A 23,116-nucleotide genomic window follows, 5' to 3' on the forward strand; every position below is an offset into this window, starting at 1 on the left:
GTGCAAGTTACGCATCAGACTTGCCTTTCACCTTTACCTTGCAGCCAGGCTGTAGGGTGGGACGGTTGCTGTGACCCACAGCGTGGCACGGAGAGCCTGCCAGAGAGCAGACACGAGGACAGATACCTGGAGATTGTCGAAGCCGCGCCCAGTGGTCTGGGCGGGGTCGCTGGTCTGAGCGGATCCCCCTGTCGCCAGTGTCAGGCCGTTCTCAGCCGTTCTCAGTGTCACACACGTGTCTGGGTGACGATCTGATGGAAGCCCCACGAGGGCGGAGAGCTCAACTTTGTCACATAACTGGGGGTGGGGGGGGTGTTCTAGGCGGGAGAGCGGAGGCGGATCGGACTGCGCCGCTGCTGTCGAAGCCCCGACTGTGGGTGCGTCTGACCCGATGCCTTCTCTCCCCGGGCCTCCAGGTCAAGCTGTCCGTGTACTGGGACTACATGAAGGCCATCGGGGTGTTCATCTCCTTCCTGAGCATCTTCCTCTTCCTGTGTAACAACGTGGCCGCCCTGGCCTCTAACTACTGGCTCAGTCTCTGGACCGACGACCCCATCGTCAACGGGACGCAGGAGCACACGAAAGTCCGCCTGAGCGTCTACGGAGCCCTGGGCATCTCGCAAGGTGGGTGCCGCCATCCCCAGCCCACCTGGTTGGGGCTCCTGCCATCGCTTCGTGTCTCGTGATAGAACTGGGTCCCCTGAGTCCTCAGGGTTTTGTGAGCCCCCAAACGAAGCCAAACCCAGGTGAACAGCACCTGTCACGTGGTAGACACTGAAGTACTCGTAGAAGGAATGTTTCTTGAATGCTTTGTTCATGGGGCCCCAGGAGGGAAAATGGAGGCGAGCTTAGTGTGCCCATTGTACAGATGAGGAAGGTTGAGAGCAGAGGCCACCGGGAGCCTCGTGAGTTGGGGGAACCCCCTTGTCCCTGTTTCTTTGGCAGCAGGGAGACAGAGCTTCTGCGACGTCTCATTTGTGGAGATTAGTTTATAATCGTAGTTGTCAACCATCAGCAGTGTCATCCTCCAGGGGACATTTGACAATATCTGGAGGTAATTTTGGTTGCAATCAGATTGAGAAACCCTGCTGTATACCTGTCTTCGTGGTCCTGTGGTGGTCCCTAAACACAACGGCATTGTTAATAACCGCTGATGTTTACAGAGCACTTACTCGATACCTGCCTCTGCTCTGAACACTTTTTTGTGTTTTAACTTATTTCATCCTTGTAGCAATCCTGTGAGGTAGGAGCTCATACTTTCCCCATTTTAGTGATGCAGAAAGTGAGGCCCAGAGAGGTTGAGTAAGTGCCCAGAGTCACACAGCTACTACGTGGCAGTGCTGGCGTTGAATGAACAGTCTGGCGGAAGACTTAACCTCTGCACTGTGCAGCATAGGAGCTGTATTTATGTGCTCAAAAAACCGTATTTATATCCACCCACGTACATTAAATGTCTGATGTGCACATGTAGACAGTAAATGCATATGCGTGACACGTTTGAGTACTTCCTGCGTGCCAAGCGCATTGCCAGCCAGGGACTTCACATGCATGGTGCTCCGAGGTAAACGTCATTGTCTTCACTTCATGGAGGAAGAAACTGAGATGCAGAGAGGTTAGACGACCTGTCGAAGGTCCCCTGGCTGTGGAGTTGGCGGTGTTGGCTTCCGAGCCTGTCATTTTGGCCCCCGCCTCTCCGGTTTCTCCCTGATTAAAGAGGCCAAGATAGAAACCCGTGTCCCTGTGAAATTGCCACTCTGGAAAGAACAGTGCCCTACCGTGTGGGCTGTTGGAGAAGCCACAAATGTCTCATGGCCTCCAGGAGATGGCTGTGGGAAAAAACATCGCTAGGAGGGCAGACAGAATATGTTTTGAGTTTCTCAATCCCTAACCTCCCCTCCTCCTGCCATTAGGGCAGAGGGCTGTGGCCTCCAAATGATGATTGAGGGAAGGTAGAGAACAGAGAGGGTGTGGTGTTTATCTGGGCTCACACAGCAACAGTATCTGGTCTGGAACGATGATGTCTTTCTAGCGTGGTGGCTGTTTTAATTTCAATTAATTAAAATTAAATAAAATTTAGTTATTTGATTGGACTAGACACATTTCAAGTGCTCAGTAGCCACCAGTGGCTAGTCATGGCTGCTGTACATACGGACGTGAGTGTGTACGTATGGCTGCTGTACATATGTGCGTATGGACGGCACATAGCACATTCCGCTCACTGCAGAAAGTTCCATTGGACAGCGCTGGTCTAGAGGAATAGGGCACACAGGTTGCGAGCATGACCCTGGACCAGGCTGTCTGAATTAAAATCCCAGCTCTGCTTCTCTTCCGCTGAGTATATTAAGGGCAAAGGAATGCACCTATCTGGGCTTCAGTTTTCTGAGCTGCAAAATAGAACTTAGAGTCATAATAAAAATCAGATACATGTAAAACCCTAGCACAGTGCTTAGCACATGGTAAGCGCTCTCTAAATAATAGCCACCATCGTTATTATTATTCTTAGAAGTTGGGAGTCCAGGCCTGCTCTGTCCAGCCGGCCACTCCCTGCAGTGCGCGACCCCACCCGGCCCCTTCCCCGCTGCGGGGTTTAACTCCGGAGTGTTTGCAGGTATCACCGTGTGCGGCTACTCCATGGCAGTGTCCATCGGGGGGATCTTTGCTTCCCGCCGTCTACACCTGAACCTGCTGCACAACGTCCTGCGGTCGCCCATGAGCTTCTTTGAGCGCACGCCCAGCGGGAACCTGGTGAACCGCTTCTCCAAGGAGCTGGACACGGTGGACTCGATGATCCCTCAGGTCATCAAGATGTTCATGGGCTCCATGTTCAATGTCATTGGCGCCTGCATCATCATCCTGCTGGCCACACCCATCGCCGCTGTCATCATTCCGCCCCTGGGCCTCCTCTACTTCTTCGTCCAGGTACGAGCTGGGGTCTTGGTGTCCAGGATGAGCCCCGCTGTGTCTTGTGCTCCCGTGTCACCTAAGGGGTCATTTCCTCTCACCATTGCAACAGTGTGGAGCTGCTGAGGATTTGCTTGAGGAGGGTTTAGATTTGTTTCTGTCAGTTTTGCATACCTAAATTGAATGTTTTTAGCTTGCAGTAAGCAAAAGGACTTTTTTCCTAATAGATTATATTTTTCTAGCCATAAGTTAATTAGCAAAGGAAACAAAACCTATAAAGACATCTTCATTATTAAAATTTCCTTAGGTATAAAATTCTTTAATTTCTAAACCTCCTGCAGATGCTGGAGATGTGAATAATATAGTAGCTTTAACAAGATAGGTGTTTGTTTATTTCTCTGTCTTAACAGAAATTTAGAAGTAGTCCATTCAGGGCTGCTATGGCAGCTCCATGAGTTCGTTAGTATTCCAGATTCCTTTTATTTATTTTTTAATGTGTTAAAATATTACCCACTTTGCACAAGCCTTCTATTCTTAAGTTGATCTCATGGTCCAAAATGGCTCTGGAGCTCCAGCCATCACATCTGTAGTTCAGACAGTGAGACAGAGGAAGCAGGGGAACAAGGGAAGGCATCATATGTTCACTGAATCAGCAGTATCCGTTTAAATACAGTAATCCCCCCTTATCCACAGGGGATGTGTTCCAAGACCTCCAGTGGATGCCTGAAACCAGTTAGTACCAACCCCTAGATATACTATGTTTTTCCCTATACATATATATATCTGCGATAAAATTTAATTTATAGGCACGGTAGTAGATTAACAACAGTAATGATAAAGTAAGACAACTACAACAATATGCCAGCATCACTACACTCTTGTGCTTTGGGGTCACTATTAGGTAAAACAGGGTTACCTGGGCACAAGCCCTGCAGTGCTGCGGCAGTTGACCTGCCAAGGGAGACAGCTAGTAAGTGCACCGCATGTGTAGTGTCAGTAGCGTGGACACGCTAGACAAAGGGATGATTCACGTCCTGGGTGGGACGGAGCAGGACAGTGTAAGATTTCTTCACACGACTCAGAAGGGCCCATAATTTAAAACTTATTGTTTCTGGAATTTTCCACGTAGTGTTTTTGGACATCAGTTGATTGCATATAACTGAAATGGGGGAAAGTGAAACCTTGGCTAGCAGGGAACTACTGTACGTCTGGTTGTGCAGAACTTAGTCACATGACCACCTCTATTTGCAAGGGAGGCTGGGAAGTGTAGTTTTGTAGCTGGACACAGTGCAGTTCCCAGGAAAACGGGGACGCTGTGTAGGCCGTCGGTCCCTGCCTCATGCGTTCTGCAGAAGGTGTTACCATGTGTTCCGTGAACATGTGTGGTTTCTCATGTTATTTGCAGTATGGCTTGTGTTTCCATTTGACAGAGAACATGCTGAGGCTCAGTATACATTACTTTCAGTTTTGAAAGCAAGTCCTTTTAATACAAGAGGTAATGTAGGAGGGAAGACGGTGCCGAGTTCTGTTGGAGCGTCTGGGTTGCTGGGAGGAGGCATTTCTGCTCTGTGGGCTTGTTTGCATCCTTGAACAGCGCCCGGTGGTGTCTGGGTGGCAGCCATGGCCCGGCACAGGCAGGCCGTTGTCCACTGGCTGTGTGTGTTCGTGAGCCTCTGCCACTGCCGTGGTCTGCAAAAGAGGAATCCCAGCCCAGGAGGTAGTTTGTTCTCCTGGACTAGAGTTAAAAAGAGAAGTGCATAATTTTTTTTAAAAAATCAGATCATTCAGAAATTCATCTCAGGTTAGCTTTTTCTAGTAACTAAGATTCTGAGGCAGTGACAAGTAGAGGAAGTTGAACAGGTAAAATACTTTAGAAGAATTTGCACCTAGAACATTGAGAAAAAAGAGTCAGGAACCAGGTACAGTGGCTCACGCCTGTAATCCTAGCACTCTGGGTGGCCAAGGTGGGAGGATGGCTTGAGGTCAGGAGTTTGAGACCAGCCGGAGCAAGAGCAAGACCCCATCTCTACCAAAAATAGAAAAATTAGCCGGGCATGGTGGCACGTGCCTGTAGTCCCAGCTGCTCGGGAGGCTGAGGCAGGAAGATCGCTTGAGCCCAGGAGTTTGAGGTTGCTGTGAGCTAGGCTGACGCCACGGCACTCTAGCCCGGGCGACAGAGCGAGACTCTGTCTCAAAAAAAGTAAAAAGGGAGGAGGTGAGGTCAAGGGTCAGGTGGGGATGATCATGTGGGCCTTTGGCCATGCCAGGGGTCTGGGTTTCGTTCAAGGTGGTGGGAACTGCTGGACGGGGGTGACATCCAATCCACATTCCAGGAGTGAGCAGAGCAGCCCCCGAGAGCAGCCCCGGTGGTGTGGTCCCTGGGTTGGCGTACGGGGTTTCTGGGGCCGCAGAGGGCTGCTCGCCTGTGGGTTTAATTACCGTAGCCCGACTGTCAACCAGAAAGGAGCTGCTAAGTGCAGAGGCCTCGTGAAAGGCACCTGGTACTTTCCTGCTCTCTGCTCAAGGACTCTGCCTCCAGATGGCCCGGGGCAGCTGGCAAGGGGCTGGAGGCAGGGGGGCCAGGCTCCTGACAGCCCTCTGTCGGTCCATCCAGCTCTGCCACGGCTAAGCAGTTGCAGGGGCCTTGCCTTTGGAAAGGGGAACCCCAGTCTCACTGCGTCCGTTTGTCCAGATGAGGAAACTGAGGCCAAGAGAGCTCAGCGTCCTCAAACGGCCAATCCGGCATCCGTTCCACGGTTCCTCAAAGCGTCCGGCGGGTGGCTGCCTTTTGTTCTGTCTCCAGCAAGACTCGTTGGGCAACTGTGCCTGGTGCTGGCTGAATGCCCCGGTGAGGCAGGTGCAGAGCGGACGAGACGTCTGCCCGAGAGGTGTGGTGTCACCACGACCAGGAGATGTGACAGTGAGCTGTAGGGGCAGGAGAGCTCTCCCAGAAAGCATCATTTGCACCATCTTTTGCCGGATGATGAGGAATGGGACAGAGATGGTGGGGGGGGGTGGCCTGCGGGGATGGGGGGGTGCAGGACAAGGTCAGTGAGGGGTGTGGTTGGCCCCACGGAGCCTGGGAGGCCATTGAGGGAAGAAGGGGTGACGAGATTTACTTTATCCTCGCGGGTGAGCGTGCCGGAACCAGCCGTTGGGTGGGCACAGGCACGGCTGAGGGGACGTGATGAACAGGCAGAATTCTGTCACTTAATGACAACAGTAGTCACCCTCTACCTGAGAGCTTACTGTTAGCTGAAACCATATGATACCGCTGATATTCGTCTGATTCTTACCTGCAAAAGCAGCCATTTCTTATGGTTCAACCTAATACCACCAGGCACTGTGCTTAGTGATGTCGTATGTCTGTATGGTACATGAAACGCGTGTGCCTGCAAATACATGACCCATCTCACGGGAGACTGATGCTTACCTGTCATTGTCACAGTGACCCTGTGAAGCAGGCCTTGTTGCTGCCATTTCACAGAGGAGGAAACGGAGGCCCCGAGAAATGAAGCGTTGGCCGCGTTTATGTTGTTAATCGACAGCAGAGGCAGGATTTGAACTGAGGTCCGGTTGGTCTCCAGACCTGTGTCTACACCCCCGCTGTCGGGGCCGTAAAACCCTAGAGGTCACAGGCCTCGGAGAGGCAGTGCCGGTTGGAGTGGAAGTTAGCACTCTGCAGCCAGATGTTGGGGCTCAAATGCCAGCTCTGCCTCTTCCTACCACGTGACCCGGGGAGGAGGGAGGTGAACTGGCTTCTTAGTTTACCCATCGTAGCAGGAGGGAGCACGGCACAGGTTTGTTTTGTGAGGACTAAATGAACTGCTGTGTGTGAAGGCACTGAGAACGATGCCTGGGACGGTGTGCTGTAGGTGGTGTGGGCCATTGTTGTCACTGTCATTGTCACTGTTGTCACTGTCATTGTCACTGTGCCTGCGGTTCCCGAGTGAGTGGGAACACCTGTTGGAGCAGCCCAGCGCCGGCATCCTGCCTCCTGGAGGCACAGGTTCCATCCAGACTTTGTCCCGCTCCGCCCTGGGAGGGTGGGACGAGGGGACCCACCGCTGTCTGTTCTCTCCCGCACCCCAGAGGTTCTACGTGGCTTCCTCCCGGCAGCTGAAGCGCCTCGAGTCGGTGAGGTGCTCCCCGGTGTACTCCCACTTCAACGAGACCCTGCTGGGCGTCAGCGTCATCCGCGCCTTCGAGGAGCAGGAGCGCTTCATCCGCCAGAGCGACCTGAAGGTGGACGAGAGCCAGAAGGCCTATTACCCCAGCATCGTGGCCAACAGGTGGGCGTGGCCTGCGGGGGCCGGGGAAGCCCTCCGAGCGCCTTGTCCCTTTGCCCCGTCTCCTCCCCGCCCCTTCCCGGGTGCGAAGCCAAACTCGGGGCCTCTCAGACAGGACGGGCAGACGGGGACAGGCGAGGTCACACTAGCCGTCAAACGCCGACAGGAGCGCCGTGACCACACGGCACCAGGGGCATTTCAGTGCAGGGACAGGGTCCTTCCCGAGTCAGAAAACCCCGCCGGAGCTGTCCTTTAACTGTCGTCCTGGTGACGCCAGGTCTGCAGCGACAGACTCTGCTGCTGAGCGTTTTCGCACCGCAGTTCTTGGCTGGGGTGGTCACGCACCCCGGGCAGGTGTGGCACGGTTCACTAATACCAAGCTGGATCATCTGAGATCGCCGTCTCGCGGGTCAAACACACACGGCATCGTCCACAACGCGGCAGAAGTTTGCTAATCATTTGCTGAATTTTAGAGAAGCATCTGACTTACCCCTAAGACAGCATCCTTCTCGCCATTCGCATCCTGATACATGTTTTTAAAAAGTCACAGTGCCTTGGAGGGGACGTAACCATTCGCCCTCCTTACGCGCCATAATCCCACAGTGCGTGGCCGGGTGGGCAGACCCTGAATTACTGGAGGCCTCGACTTCCCTTGCAGAATTTTTAGGGAGTTTGTCACCCCCTGGCCGTGTCTGTTGGAGCCTCTCACCTGCGTGAAGATCAGTCACGTGCACCGTGTGGGCTGGCTGGGAGAAACACCAGCTGCCATCTCCCTAGCCCGCTCCGTTCACAGTTTAAAACTTGAGAATAATAGTCCTGGTGCTACATGATACAGCATGAAAGTTAGCTTTAAACAAATACGATATCTGTTTATATTTTAAAAGGGAAAATAATACAACTTAAAGTTTCTGGAATTAGGAGGAGCAGGGTCTGCGGACATCACAGGAGGTTGGTCTCTCTCTTCCCTCTCAGATCCCTCCCGGGCCAAGTTATTTTACACTTGACCTTAGCCCGAAGTCTGAGAAGCGGGTCACGGTCACTTTACATCAGCCGTGCCTCTTAACAGTTGATGGCTTCTTAGTATGTAGGGAATTTCGAGAACATTTTTTTTTTTAATGCATTTAGGTGTAGGTGTATATTTTTAAAGGCTTCAGTGAGAGGAAATGGGTTCTTAAAAAAGCAAGATTCAGATTCCTGGGAAGATTGTCTCTGGAGAACTCTGTTTTAGACTGCAAGGCCTGCCTACTGTGAAAGCGTTGGTTTTCTTAAAAAATAAAAAATAAATTAATTAATTAAAAAAAAATAGACCCCAGGGCTTGCCAGACGAGTGACAACTTTCCAGTGTCGTGTCCCTTCTGCCCTCCTTCCCCATTGCCAGGCTGCCTGTTTCAGACAAGCAGGGCCCGGGAGGGCTCTCTCTGCAACTACAGAGAGAGGGGAGTCATTTCTGGTAGCAAAAGATGCCCCCCCCCCCGTGAGCTAGAAGCCGGGTCTCTGGAGGCTGACGCTGTGTGTGTGTGTGTGTGTGTGTGTGTGTCCGTGTCCGCCTGCCCGTGTGTCTCGCGCAGGTGGCTGGCCGTGCGGCTGGAGTACGTTGGCAACTGCATCGTCCTGTTCGCCTCCCTGTTCTCGGTGATCTCCCGGCACAGCCTCAGCGCCGGCCTGGTGGGCCTGTCGGTGTCGTACGCGTTGCAGGTAAGACGGGGCACGCGAGGCCGGAGCGTTAAAGTCTGTTACGGGGGGAGCCGGCCGGCAGGTTCCTTTGCTTCGGACTCTCGCAGGAGGAGGGAGAAGGAAGAGGAGAGGGGTTGGAGGGGTGGGTCCAGGGCCTGGTGCCCCACTGGGGCAGGAGAGGAGTTCGACGTGTGGCCAGGATTTCTGCCGTCTGTCAAGGAGACTCCTCGATGGCCCAAGAGGGTACTTCCAGCTACAAGGGAAATGCTTTTAAAACTAAATTTCCCTCTAAGCACTGCTTGAGCTGCATCTCGCAAATTTTGATACACGGTGCTTACATCTTATTACCTAGTTTAAAATATTTTCCAGTTTCCTTTCTGATTACCTTGTGCGGCTGATGGGTTATTTAGAAAATGTGGTGCTTACTTAAGAGATGCAGTGTGGCAAGCCGTGGCCGTATGTGGGGTTGCTGATGTCTGTCCCTTGTTATTTGAAATGTTTCGTCAGTCACACTGGTGGAAAGGGAAGCAAGCTTGCTCACTCTAGACACTGCATGCGACTCTCTCCCTGCAGATCACCACGTACTTGAACTGGCTGGTTCGAATGTGGTCTGAGACGGAGGCCAACATCGTGGCCGTGGAGAGGCTCAAGGAGTATTCGGAGACAGAGAAGGAGGTAAGGCAGGGCCCCAGCCTGTCCTCTTGGCCTTGGTCCTCAGTGTGTCTTCACCCCAGAGAGACCTCCGGGCCGTATCTCGTGTGTCCTCCGCCCCTGAGCGGGAGGGTAAGTTGGATTCCCCACCAGGCAGGGGTCCGTCTCAGCTCCCGCGGTGTTTTTGCAGCATTAACATAGAACCTCCTCATTTTAGGGTGAGAAAATAGTTTACAATCATCCTGTCTTTCCCCGAGACATGGAGTGCCCGTATCCTAGGTTATGGGATGCATCAGGGCACTCAGACAACGTTCATCACAGACTGCGGAAGTTTTTCCTTCTCTAGTTCTTTCATATCTTTTTGATGATATCACAGAGCAAGACTTAGTTTGGTGCCAGTAGGTCTTTAACCACCTTGCTAACTGAGATTATCTCCCTCGAACAGATAGATAAAGAGCAGCCTTCAAGCTCAGAGGCTTCAGTGGGCAACCTCTGTCTAACAAAAATAATCTGTTATGTATGGGGGACTTCCGTTACGGAAAATAATACTAGTTTTCCATTTGTGATTGTAGTAAGTTTTCCTCTTAAGATAAGTTGAGAAATAAAGTACAAGTGAGTTGACTCAAAGTGTTAAAAGTAAGTAACAAGAGAATCGGGACAGGGATATTGCAGAAATCATGACGTGGTAAGAAACTGAGCGAAGTTTGCGAAGCCCTATAACCCAAGTCCCCACTTTATAGATGAAGAGAAAGGGAACCTGGGGAGGGATGATGGCTGACTTAGGTCCCACGTGGCTCAGTGGGACAGCTGGGACTAGGACCCAAGCCTCCAGACTCTGATGCCACATCGCCCTCAGTAACTGCCTTGCTGTGCCCTGGACACATGACAGCAGTAGTCGGGATGATGATGTTAATATCAACAAGAATAACGCTTGGTGACAGCAGCATCCCCACTCCTGCCAATGATGACAGGGACACACATTGTGCCCTGTCCTGTGTCAGGCCCCATCCTCAACGTTTTCCACGGAGTAATTCATTTCATCTTTACCTTATGATTTAGATGCTATTAATATCATCCCCGTTTTACCAGTGAGAAAACTTGAGACAGAGGTGAACGTACTTGCCCGAGATCACAGGGCTGGTAAATGGGGACCTAGGATTTGTGTCCGTGCCATTGTGCCACTCGCCTTCCAGGAAACTCCCCCAGGGAGTGATACTGAGGCCTGGGTTAAGATCTGTCGGCCGTGCGCGGTGGCTCACACCTGTAATCCCAGCGCTCTGGGAGGCCGAGGCAGGAGGATCGCTTGAGCCCAGGAGTTGGAGGTTGCAGTGAGCTTGGATAATACCCGAAAAAGATCTATCCTGAGGGCTTCCCAGAGGTCACCTGTGCCCAGTCCTTCCCTGTTCCGACTGGGTGAACCAGGTCAGCCCTCCTGGGCGGGCATTGTTCAGAGTGGTGCGGGTGCCCCCCGGTGGAAGCAAGGGCGCATTACACCGGGAGCCTCCCACCCAATGTGGGACGTATTTACAGTGTATTTCGTTAGTTTTTATCGCAGCTTTATTGAGATATCATTCATGCCATGCCCATTTAAAGCATGTAGTTCAGTTGAATTCAGTTTTAAAAAGCATCCCACTTGTTTTTACTTCTTTTATATTTTTAGATAACAGCATGTTAGACAAACGCAAGAGAAAGTAAAGAACTGTAGTCCCACCCCCGTTCAGTGTATAGTGTGTGCTTATGTGCATTTAGAAAGTTCCACCCACTTGTCTGCAAGGCCTCTCACTAGGTTCTTACAGCACGTGTCCTTCGTTTATGTACATAATTACAAAACGGAGGTGTGCTTGTTAAAAAAACTAATGCAAGAAGGTTTTGGAGGAGGAAGAATGGAAGTTCTCTCATCCCGTCCCATCCCCTCCCTCGCGCTCTTTCCCAGAGGGGGCCCCTGTTAGCGGGTTGGTTGGTGTGTTTCCTCTGGAACCTTCCTTGTGTGTGTTCACACATGTACATTCCCACACGTTTGCTTGTTTTTTTGTTTTTAACGTCAGCGGGATCTGCCTGTTACTCCGTGAGGGGCCCTTTAGCCAGAGCATCTCTGCATCCACGTGTAGTAACAGTCACCTCCCCCGGGCGTTGTGCTGAGGCTCGGGCGACGTCATCTGTCTGCAGCGCTGAGCACAGCACCCAGTGCGTTGTAAGCGCTCGGTATAAAATGCTGTTCTTATATAGAGGGCTTCCTCAGAGGAGCTGAGATTCTTGCCCAAAAGATGACGGACACTTTCTTGTTCCGTGCCCTTTTTGGCTGTGAGTGTGTCCATACGCCGTGCAGCCAGGTTCACGGTCTGCTTGTGCTCAGCCCCTGGAGGGACGTGAGTTCCCCTCCGGCAGCAGCCACCGAGCTACCCCCAGACCTACCCAGTTTGGGGCCTCAGGGAATGCTGGACCGAACTAAGAGGCTTTTCAGAATAGGGGCTGTGTGACCCTGGGCAAGTCACCTGCCCTCCCCGCGTCTCAGTTTCCTCGTGTGGAAGCTGGGGTTAGTGGAAGGACCCCGCTCCCGGGATCGTGGGGAGGGTTGCGTGAGATGACATGCTGGAGTCACTGGCGCAGGGCCTGGGACGTGGAAACCTCCCGGGTTTAGCTGTTGCGGCTACCGCTGCCCTCCGGCCGGGGCGACCCCCCTTCCCTCTCGTGTCTGCCCAGAGCAGACTGCTCATTTCATTGGTCAGTCCACGAATATTCCCTGAGCATCTGCTCTGTGCTCTGAGCCCTGGGCCGCAGCAGCGAACGCTAGAGAGCCTGTCCACCCCGCGTGCATGGCCCAGCGGGTGCGGGGACAGAACGAACAAGCAGGTGGGCCCAGGAGGCGGCGTGTGCTGACGGGATTGAGGCGGCCCAGGAGGGCACTCGTGACCGATTGACCAGAGCTCTGTGGGACTCGAGGGAGCGGCCACGGGGTGGGCTGGGGAGGGCGTTGCGGGCAGAGCAGGCCCCTGTGTGAGCAGAGCGAGCCGCAGAGGGAGGGGAGGGCAGAGGGCTCGCGGAGGCCAGTTCAGGTTGGGCAGTGACACGGGGGATGGACTTGGGGTCCCTTACGCTCTTCTCCCCGCCACCCCCGCTGTGATTGAAGGCTCCCTGGCAGATCCAGGAGACGGCTCCGCCCAGCACCTGGCCCCAGGTGGGCCGGGTGGAATTCCGGAACTACGGCCTGCGTTACCGGGAGGACCTGGACTTGGTCCTGAAGAACATCAACATCACCATCAACGGGGGGGAAAAGGTGGGTGCACGCCCTCCCCCGCCTCCTCCCTCCACCCATTCACAGCCGGGCACGGGCTGCCACCCGGATGAATCCAGCTGTGGCATTTCCCTAGCCGGTCACAGCCCCGCAACCCGGGGTTGAGTCACTCTTAGAGGGCAGCGGGCAGCTTATGGCAGTGAAAACTGTTCAGGGAGTCCCAGCAGGGTCCCAAACTGGTGGCCTGAAAACCAAATGAGGCCCGCAGGTATGTTTTGGGAGACTTCTGAGTAAGTTGCAAATAGTAATCTGGAACATTTTATGTGAGAAGCCATTTCCTGCTTTTCTGGGAAGATCAGAACATCTGACAGCCCTGGGCCCATCCCCCCCCCCCCGCCCCCGGTTCTTGCTGGACAAGATAGGAGCTCACAGTCCATCCTGGTCCCTGCCCCTTTCATGGGATGCCTGGCCCTTATATGGCATTCGAGTTTCCAATCTCTAGAATAAGATGTCACCATCACTACTAGGGATGGCTCAAGGGAAGTGTGAAATTGTCAGAATTTTGGAACCTTCCCTGGTTCCAAGCTGTTCCTGGGAGACCTTCTCACCCCAGACCTTCCTCGGGAATCAGCCCAAGGCCTTTCTGGCTGTTTGCTGGGGACAGTGCTGCTTTCGTCGTGCTAAACCTGCCCTGCCACAAGGCTCGGGATGTTCTGTTCCCAGCAGATAATTTCTCTGACTTATAACGAGGGGAAGAACAGGGTGGGCGATGTTCTCACTGAGTCTTGGCAACCTTCCGTCGTGGGCATTTTGGCACGTGCTCTGTGCAGCCTGCCGCTCGGGCCCAGATGAGCAACAGAATCGAGACTGCAGGTCAGGACTGTCAGTCCTCAGCCATTAACAGGGGAGCCTCGTTCCCTCGAGGGAAGACAGGTGGAGGCCAGGTTGTACCAAAAGGGGTGTGCCTGCCTTGCGCCTGCCTCATTGAAGGTCTCTAGTAGCTTATAGAAAGAGCTGATTAATTCCTTGGGGAGCCTGGCAAAGAGAGGGGAGTCATTCTTGACCTTGGCCGAAACAGCCCCTGAAAGAGTATCTCTCGGAAGCTGCAGGGGGGCTAGGGGGGAAGAGGGTGGTGGTGGCAGGAGTTGGGTCGACCAGATGGCTGAACTGCCTGGGCAGCCCCTGAGTGGGGCAGGGGCATCCCCATGTGCCAGCGATCCTACCTTACCCTGGGCCCATCCATCCTGTAGGTTGGCATCGTGGGGCGGACAGGAGCCGGGAAGTCATCCCTGACCCTGGGCTTGTTTCGGATCAACGAGTCTGCCGAAGGGGAGATCGTCATCGATGATGTCAACATCGCCAAGATCGGCCTGCACAACCTCCGTGTCAAGATCACCATCATCCCCCAGGTGCGGTCGGGGCGCGGCCACGGGCGTGAGCTGGGGCTGGCAAGCCAGCTACTGTGGTCCCCAAACAGTGACATATGTGTATTTTCAGGACAAACGTAAATTTGTCCCTACTTGATTATTTCCACCGAAATTGCGCTGTGTTTCTTCTCCCCTGAATCCCCTCTTATCGTATAAATAACAAAGTGGGAATTAACTGGGTATCCGTCTTGCACTCCTGCCACTCAGAGGCCGTTTCCTGAGCACCTAGCAGAGTCCAGATAACACCATCTTCTCCCCTGGTGGCTGTCAGAGTCAGACTGAGGATCTCTAACCCTTTAAGAACAACTAAGAATTTTCTAGAACAATTCCTGCAGTTCTGTGGTCCCCAAGCCCCAGGTCGCAGACTGGTACTGGTCTGTGGCCTGTTAGGAACTGGGCCACACAGCAGGATGTGAGTGAGCGAAGCTTCCTCTATGTTTACCACCGCTCCCCATGGCTCACATCACTGCCTGAGCTCCACCTCCTGTCAGATCAGCGGAGGCATTAGATTCTCATAGGAGCACGAACCCCACTGTAAACTGTGCGTGTGAGGGATCTAGGTTGTGGCTCCTTATGAGAGTCTAATGCCTGAGGATCTGAGGTGGAGCTGAGGCGGTGATGCTGGTGCTGGGGAGCAGCTGCAAATACAGGTTATCATTAGCAGAGAGGTTTGACTGCACAGAGACCAGAATAAATCGTGTGCTTGCAGGCTTATATCAAAACCCTATCAGTGAGTGGCAAGTGAACATCTTACTTGAATCGTCCCAAAACAAACCATCCCCCTACCACCCCTGTCCATGGAAAAATTATCTTCCATGAAACTGGTCCCTGGTGCCACAAAGTTTGGGGACCGCTACTACAGGTAGTGATTTTTTAATATGTTGCCTTTTAGTGTAATGTTCCCTAAAGTGCATTATAAGAATCTCTTTTGGAGTTGGGGGACAGGGAGGGGATCCACAGTACTTTATGATTTGGAGCTACCCATGCCGTGCCTCCTTTCTGGAAGGTTCTCAGCTCCTGTGTGTATCGAAGGCTCTGGGAAGTTCTGCAGAGAAGACATCTGTTTGACTCTGCTTAACCCAGGCTTTTCCGGACCTTGTTTTCCCGTCATTAACATCTCCAAAAATAGCGATTGTGTGGCACTCTGAATCCCCCTCGTCAGCAATTCTGGCCAGCACTTTCTGGGCAGTACCTTGTCACTCGGGCCACGTCCGGCGTGACGCAGGCTTCACGTGCCCTCCGCTGTCTTCTCTCTGAACAGGACCCCGTTTTGTTTTCGGGCTCCCTCCGCATGAACCTGGACCCGTTCAGCCAGTACTCAGACGAAGAGGTCTGGACATCCCTGGAGCTGGCGCACCTGAAGGGCTTCGTGTCCTCCCTTCCCGACAAGCTGGACCACGAGTGCGCGGAGGGCGGGGAGAACCTGAGGTAGGCGGGCCCTGCGCAGGGTGACACCGGGCAAGGTCTTCTAGGCGCCACCTCGGTTGGGGCATTTGAAGATTCTGTCCTCTTACATCTGTGTCAGACCTGGATTTGAGCCCCAGTTCTGCCACATGTGAGCCGTCTGTCCCTTCCCCTGCTGGAGTCTCAGTTTCTGTGTCTGTAAAGTGGGTTTCAGTCCAGCCTCTTCTTACCATCAGGTGTAATAACCAGTGGCCAGTGCGTCTCCTTTCTTACACCTGCTGCATTCGCTTGAGCGTGGCTGTCAGCTGTGAAATTAGTGAAAGGCTTCCCTCCCAGCTGGGGATACCACGCACCGCCCCTTCTCCCCGATCCCTGGGATCTGCCGCTAATCCAGCACCTAAAGCATTAACGCCTGGCACAGCGGGGAGCCTCCGGGGTCCTGCCCCAGTGTTGTCAGTTAGGACCCGGTTCAGTCATCCCTGTCTGTGACAGCCAGCTGCAAACCTTTATGCACGTTTGGCAGCATGGCAGTGGTCGTTGCCCACACGCGAGGGCAGCCAGCAGGTGGCCCTGCTGGACTTGGCTGGGCTCACGCACGTGTCTGGGGGTCATCGGCTATTGGCTGAGCTGCTTGGCCCTCAGCTGGGGCAGTAGGGTGTGCCCCGTGTGTCCCTGCTCCCCCCGCAGACCAGCACGGGCGTGTTGTTATGGCGACAGCAGAGGCGCGAGACTGAGCGAGCCCTGGTGTGCGTTCCCAGGGCCAGCCTCTGCGAGCCCCACGCCTGCCGGCATCCTGTCCACCAAAGCGGGGCACGTGGCTGCGTCCAGGCTCAGCTGTCACCGCCCTACGGTTGGATAGGAACGCGTGGACGTGGGGCCGTTTGTGCTGACCGCCACGTCGCCCACGCTGACCTGGGCAAATCCCGTGAGCATCACCTCTGAGCCCCGAGCCGAGGCTGGCTCTGAGCCAGCTTCTCGAGTGGCAGGAGCCGGGTTCTGACTGCTGGGCAGGGTCTGGCACGGTGCGCACGTGGGGGCTGGCTGCACGCTCCCCGTCCAAGCAGCGCAGTGTGTCTCTCCTCCCCCCAGCCCAGGGCCAGGGCGCTTTGACACTCTCTCCTGGTCTTTTTCTTCCGGCCAAGCGTTGGGCAGCGCCAGCTCCTGTGCCTGGCCCGGGCCCTGCTGAGGAAGACGAAGATCCTCGTGTTGGACGAGGCCACGGCGGCCGTGGACCTGGAAACAGACGACCTCATTCAGTCCACCATCCGGACGCAGTTCGAGGACTGCACTGTGCTCACCATCGCCCACCGGCTGAACACCATCATGGACTACACGAGGTGATGCCCTGGGCTTGGGGGTGCAGCTTACTGACCCCCTCGTTCCTGCACCCAGCACTGTGCTTGTGCCTAGCGACAGCACCAGGGCTGGATCCTGTCTTTATCCCAGGTGGTCCCAGGTATCTCGGGCATCAGCCAGTCATTCACGCGGTCAGCGCAGCTGTGTGGCATCCCTGCCGCGTTCCTGGAACTGTTCCCGGCACTGGGGACTCTGCAGGTGCTGCCAGACAAGGGACCTGCCTCGGGGACAGAGCAGCTTAGTGGGGAGAGACAGACAGGGAACTGAGTAAGAAGTCAGCGTGGTCCCTGAGGGCCGTGAGTGCGAGGAAGGAAATCTCTCAAGAGGATGGGTGGTGAGGACAGGCAGGGCCAGGGCCTCCCCTGGGCACCAGAGGCACAGTGCCTGGGCCCATGGAAATGTTTTGTTTTCTTTCAAAAATCAGAAGACAAGAAATAAATACAATCCAGACGGCATGAAGTAGTGACTATGCTGGCACTTTTATCTTGGGTGGAGACAGCAGCCCACAAAAGTCATCATGTGGCCCTGGGGCCAGGGTCTTGAGGATTCTGAATGTAGTGTGGGTGGTCACGTTAGGCCTCTCTGAGGTGACATTTGAGCCGAGTCAGCTACCGGAAGATCCAGGACAGGGATCAGTACCTTTCTCTGTGAAGGGCCGGGATGGTTTCTGCCTCGTGGGCCATCTGGTCTCTGCCACAGCTGTGCAACTCTGATGCTGTAGCATGAAAGCAGTGGCAGGCAGGACACAAACGAGTAAGCGTGGCTGTGTTCTAATAAAACTTTATTCATAAAGACAAGCAGTGGGCCAGATTGAGCCTGTGGGCCACAGTTTGCCAACCTTTGATCTAAAGGAAGAACATTCTAGGCGGAGGGCACAGCCCAGGGTAAAGGCTCTGAAATGGGAACGCGATTACTGAATTCGGAGGCTAACAGGAGGCCAGTGGGGCTGGAGGTTGGAATGGAGGGGACAGTGGTAGGAGGGGAGGCTGGAAGACGAGATCTTAGAGCGCCATGTATCCACAGGGAGAAGTTTGGCACCTGTTCTAAGGGCACTGTAACGCCATGGGAACATTTTAAGCAAAAGAGTGACATGATGTTTTTAAAAGATCACCGAGTACCTACTGTGTGACAGGTGCTATGTTGGCACTTTTGAGTTCCAGGGGGACATAGGTCAGAAATGAGGGCAGATGTGGGCTGTGTTAGATCCTACAGGACTTTGTGTGTCAGGGGTCGGCACACTATGGCCCGCAGGCCACATCCGGCCCCCTGCCTATTTTTATGATAAAAGTTTTGTTGGCACACAGCCATGCCTGCCTGTCTTCCTGTCGTCTCTGGCTGTGTTCACACTGTAAATATAGCAGAGATGGGGGGTTGTAACAGAAACCACAGGGCCCACAGAGCCTAAAATATTTACTATCTGGCCCTTTTAAGGTTGCCGACCCCTCTTGTAGACTATGGTAAGATCTTTTTCTTTTGTTCTGAGTGTAATGGAGCAACGAATGTGAACAGTTCACACCGTTGTCATCATCACCATTCCCACCATTATTGATGGCTGGGGGTAGAGATTAAGGACACAGCCTCATAGGAATTTGACATCGACCAGAAATAGGGGTTGAGGATGGGCAGCCCGCGGGAAGACTACTGCACCAGCCCTAGCAGAAGTCGTTAGGGGCCCGACCCAAAGCAGTGGCTTGCCCAGGTGCACTGCCAGGGCCACAGGGTACCAACCCCTTTCCTACCCTCATGTCCAAACCTCTCCCGCAGGGTGATCGTCCTGGACAAAGGAGAAATCCGGGAGTGCGGCGCCCCCTCCGACCTCCTACAGCAGAGAGGACTCTTCTACAGCATGGCCAAGGATGCCGGCTTGGCGTGAGCCCTAGAGCTGGCACGTCTGGCCAGAACTGCAGGGCCAGCGTGCCAGTGTGCAGGGATGTCAGCATCCTCGGGAAACCGAGCCTTCTATACTGAAACCAAAAAAACAAAAAACCAAAACTCATCCAAAGCAGTTGCAGCCACCATCGGGCCCCTTCCTGGAATCGGCCCTGAAGACACAGGAGAGAGACGGGGATGCACCCCACCCGAACACACACTCCCTTGCCTCTGGCGCCCCTTGGAAACACACGCGTGTTCTCACGCCCCAGGAGTGCAGGCTCGTGCCCCTGCTGCTTCCCACAGGGGAGGGTTTTGGCGGCCAGACGTCCAGAGGAATCAGTTGCGTAGAACGTGCTAGTGACCAAATCCAGCCAACTGCCTCGGGTCTCTACAGCCAAAGTCTGTGGATTCCGAGTCTTTGAGCGGCTCCCGGCCCCTCCAGCTCTCCAACGTCCTTGTCTGCTTCTGCTCAGAAAGCTTCCTTTCCTCGGGGCTGCCTGGCGAAAGTCACTCTCCCCCACGGGCAGTGTCCCAAGGGTCTGGATGGTCGTCCTGCCAACATCTGGTCTTCCCGGGCTCAGACGCTGGGAACCGACCTCCCAGAGCTGCCTCTGCTCGGACTCGCTTCAGAGGCTAGAGGTGGCCTTGCGCACCCACACCTGTCCTCATCGAAGGGACTTGGCTGGGCTAGGGGACACTGGGCCGGGGGCTCATCCCTTAGGGCTGAGGCCCAGCTTGGGCTGGTCTGCCCCGCACTCCAGCCTTCCCCCCCTCCCCCACCCCAGCCTCCTTCCTTCCCCCTCCAGGTGCCCGAGAGAGGAAGGTCTGCCAGTGGCTGTGACGCATCCGGAGCAAAGAGCACGACGTACCTCCCATGTACACCCACTTGGTACCAAAAAGGGTCCCTTTGAGGCTTCTCGTTTTTAGATTTTCATTTCTCGCCATTGGCATCTGGTTAGCTGCCAAGGGGCAGCGTGGCAGAGTACTTGACCTTCGGTTACGAATTCTCTTCTAAGGACCAGAAGAGAACCCATCCTTGAATATCAGTGATTTTTTTTTTTTTTTTTAAGTACTGCTCCTGGGAGAAACATGGTCTCACGCACGACTTTACTTTCTTGGAAGGAAGGATTAGGCCAGGGAGCAGCATCCCCAGGGAATCGCTGAAAGCCAGGCCTGCATTGGACACTTGGTTCCCGTGTTCCTGGAACCAAACGGAGGAGCAGAGTCCTGCAAAGCCTGTGCCCAGGTGTCTCGCTGGGAGAACACGGTGAGACCCGGGCTGCAGCACGAGCCGAGTGCGGCCCCCGCGTTCACTCGCTCTGAATTACCGTGCTTACTTCAAACCCAGAGCGCATCTTTCTTTGAGGCGGAAATATTTATTTTTTTGTAAGTTATATCATTCTTTCACATTAGATAAAGCCAAGCTTTTCTTGGGATGGGGGGGGCGTCTTTTTGTAATGACTTACACTGGAAATGGGAACATTTGCAGTAAAAAAATATATATTTTATTTCTTTCTAAATGACTGTTCCATTTTCTTTGGGGCAGTGGCAGAGGTTCCAGCCCTGTCCGCAGGTGGAGTCAGGAGGTGGTACCCTCCTGTCTGCTTCTCTTCTTTCCCTTTGGCAAATGCGTCACCTCTACCGGGGGCTGTTGTCAGAAATGGCACGTCCGGAGGCCGGGGATCGGGTGGGGTTTAGTGGGGAGACAGCACGAGGACAAGGTGGACGCGGTGAGGGCTTCCAGATCCGATAGACCTAGGCTCGGGTCCTGCTTTGTCATTTGCTGGTCATGTGGCCCTGGTCACTTAGCCTCTGTGCCTTGGTTGCTCTGTCTGTAAAAGGAGGCTGATCCTACCTACCTCGTGGGGTTGTTGCAAAATTGAGCAGTGCCGTGTGTGTGGTCCGTGTGGCCTAGGTCGGGTTCCTGGACCTGAGTCGCAAATCCCATGCGCCCAGAATGACTCCTGCACATCCCTTGGTGTCAGGATGGGTGAGGCCGTGCTGCACTAACAAATTAGCCATAAAATCTCGGGAGATGCAGGGTTTGTTTCTTGCTCCTGCAGTTCTGGGTGAGGGTCAGGTGCCTCTCCGGGGTAGCGGCTTTCCACGTGGCCGTGGATCCGGCCCGTCCTGGTCTTCTGACGCTGGAAGGGAGAATGGGCGGGCGGTGCACACCTGCTCTCAGCGGCTCAGAGCAGGGGTGAGACGGGTCGGTTCCACTCACAGCCCGCGGGCCGAAAGGAGTCGCGTGGCCTCCGCCAAGCCACAGAGGGAGCCGGGAGCGCGGGAGCCTGTGGAAGAGGAGTCTTCCTCCCTGTGCTGGCTGACGTGCTTTCCGAGTTTGGGCCAGTGGGGCAGTGAGACTCGGGTGTTGGGTTTCTGACTTTGAATCGGGTGTGCTGGGCGGTGAGGGATGCCCGGATGTGGGCAGCTGCCACTTCAGCCACACCGTACAGCCACGCCCCAAGTCCACGTGCAGGTGGGACATTTTAGCACTGCCAGTTTTCCCTCGGCTGTGGCTGTCCCTGATTGATGTCGTCGGCTTACGTCAGGGACCACAGTGTATGAGATGCCCAGTAAGAAGTTCGTGAGGTCATGACCGTTAGAATGAGTAGTGTTTGGATCTGCAGGTCGGGGGTCTTAGTTTTACATGTGACATGGGCTTCTGTCTCAGAGCCTTGAGCCTGAGCATTCACATCCCGAGTCAGATCCTAAGCGCGTCCCTGGGAGTTCCTGGGTGGGTGCTGGGCTGGGGCAGCGGGGTGCTCTTGCCTCCAGCTGCCCCCACCCACGGTCTGCTCCCAACCCGGCAGCCGCGGTGATCCCGTGAAAATACGCGGCTGCTCCGTCGCGTCCCCCGGCTCCCTGCTGTCTCTGTCCCCAGCACCCTCCTCTGGCTACCACGTGCGCCTCCGTATGTTCTTCCAGGCTCCTCCCTCTTCCCTGTTAGTTGCAGAATGGCAGCTCTGTGAGTGCTGAATCCCCTCCCCGAGAGCAGGGCACGGGGCACACAGTAGCGACGGGCTGCTCTGCTTGGGGACGGAGCCCGAGTCACTGCGGCCTCTCAGTGGGAACTTGCCCTCCCAGAGCCGCGGTTTCCTCGTCAGTGTGGCCGGGGCTGTGGATGGATGGTCGTGAGGATGAAAGCAGGTCAAGAAAGGCACCCAGCACCGCGCCCGGCCCTGAGGTCACCTCCACACACGGTGGTCACTCGTCTGTCCCTCCCTCCCGTCACACAAGCCACAGCTGTTGAGCCTGTGTGCTGCGCCAGGTGCTGGGGAAACGCGGTGGACAGACGTACGTGAGTCCCTCGGCTCAGGGAGGAACTGAAGCCCCTCCCCCCCTCTGTCCCCATGGTGGGATTCCAGAGGGGAATTCAGTTCTTGTCGGTGAGCTGATGTCTTGGAGCTCGGGAAGGGGTCACATGGCTCTACAGTAAGGTCGTGGGCTCTGAAGCCAGATGGCCCGGGGCAGAGACGTCTTACACCCTGCCTCGGTTTCCTTATCCGTCCAAGGGCCTCATGGCCTAATCATAGGACATCCGTGAAAATGGCGTGATGGTAGCACCTTCCTCCCCGGAGGGGTCCAGGTGGTGGTGCTTCCCCTCCGGTGGTGAGGGCCGGCTGGAGGGCCTGCGGCAGGTGTTCAGAGCGGCGTGTGGCACGGTTGTATGTTGCAGTGACAGGTGGATGTGGAGAGGATGAAGAGCCCCCTGGGGCAGCGCTGGCCGAGGAAGGTCTGTGTGTGGCCTTGTTGGGTCTCACTGTGTTGCACCCACCCGCCGGGCCCTGTGGGCTGGAGTCCTGGCCACCATGGTCCGGGCTCAACAGCAGCCCCGGTAGCAGGACTCGCAGGCACCGGCCCCCACGTGCCACCCACCGTGGTCCACACGCTGCTCTCTGGTCTGTGAAGGCAGCTCTGGTGGCGGCTGCAGCAGAAGTGTGAACAGAAACACTCCAGCTCCCCCAGGCAGCAGACGTGTGGCCTTTAGCAACCCCGGGGATGACAGGAGCCAAGTCCTGGGCATCGTCTCCCAGTGGGGACGCGGCGTCCGGGCTCCTCTGTTCAGTGTTGGGAACAGAACGTGCTCAAGGGACTTGCCCCTGCCCAGAGAGGGCCGTGGGGACCTGGCTGTGTCCTTGGGGCTCATCTTGGGGCGGGGGGTGGGCACAGCAGCTGCAGGAGGCTCGGGCAGTGGCTCTCAGTCCTCCCTGCACTGGAGTCAGATGGGGGCGCCAGGCCCCAAGGGAGAACCGTCAGCGGATGCTCAGGGCGGGGAGGGAGGTGGGTGTGGTGAAAAAACAGCCACA

General features: G+C 55.0%; 1 protein-coding gene across 1 annotated transcript in view; it reads left to right on the forward strand.

Moving 5' to 3' along the window:
* The window catches only part of ABCC1 (ATP binding cassette subfamily C member 1), a 119,742-nt gene extending 99,416 nt beyond the window's left edge, over window positions 1–20,326 (forward strand). The window contains exons 22-31 of the mRNA XM_045542676.1: window positions 417–624; window positions 2,609–2,919; window positions 6,994–7,193; window positions 8,759–8,885; window positions 9,438–9,539; window positions 12,643–12,789; window positions 13,998–14,156; window positions 15,436–15,602; window positions 16,721–16,915; window positions 18,699–20,326. Of these exons, the coding sequence (XP_045398632.1) occupies window positions 417–624; window positions 2,609–2,919; window positions 6,994–7,193; window positions 8,759–8,885; window positions 9,438–9,539; window positions 12,643–12,789; window positions 13,998–14,156; window positions 15,436–15,602; window positions 16,721–16,915; window positions 18,699–18,807 (1,725 nt within the window). The 3' untranslated portion in view covers window positions 18,808–20,326. The remainder of the gene's footprint in view (window positions 1–416; window positions 625–2,608; window positions 2,920–6,993; window positions 7,194–8,758; window positions 8,886–9,437; window positions 9,540–12,642; window positions 12,790–13,997; window positions 14,157–15,435; window positions 15,603–16,720; window positions 16,916–18,698) is intronic.
* Window positions 20,327–23,116: the final 2,790 nt, after the last annotated feature.

This window comes from Lemur catta, chromosome 2 (genome assembly GCF_020740605.2).
Source record: "Lemur catta isolate mLemCat1 chromosome 2, mLemCat1.pri, whole genome shotgun sequence".
In the NCBI taxonomy this organism is placed as follows: Eukaryota; Metazoa; Chordata; class Mammalia; order Primates; family Lemuridae; genus Lemur; species Lemur catta.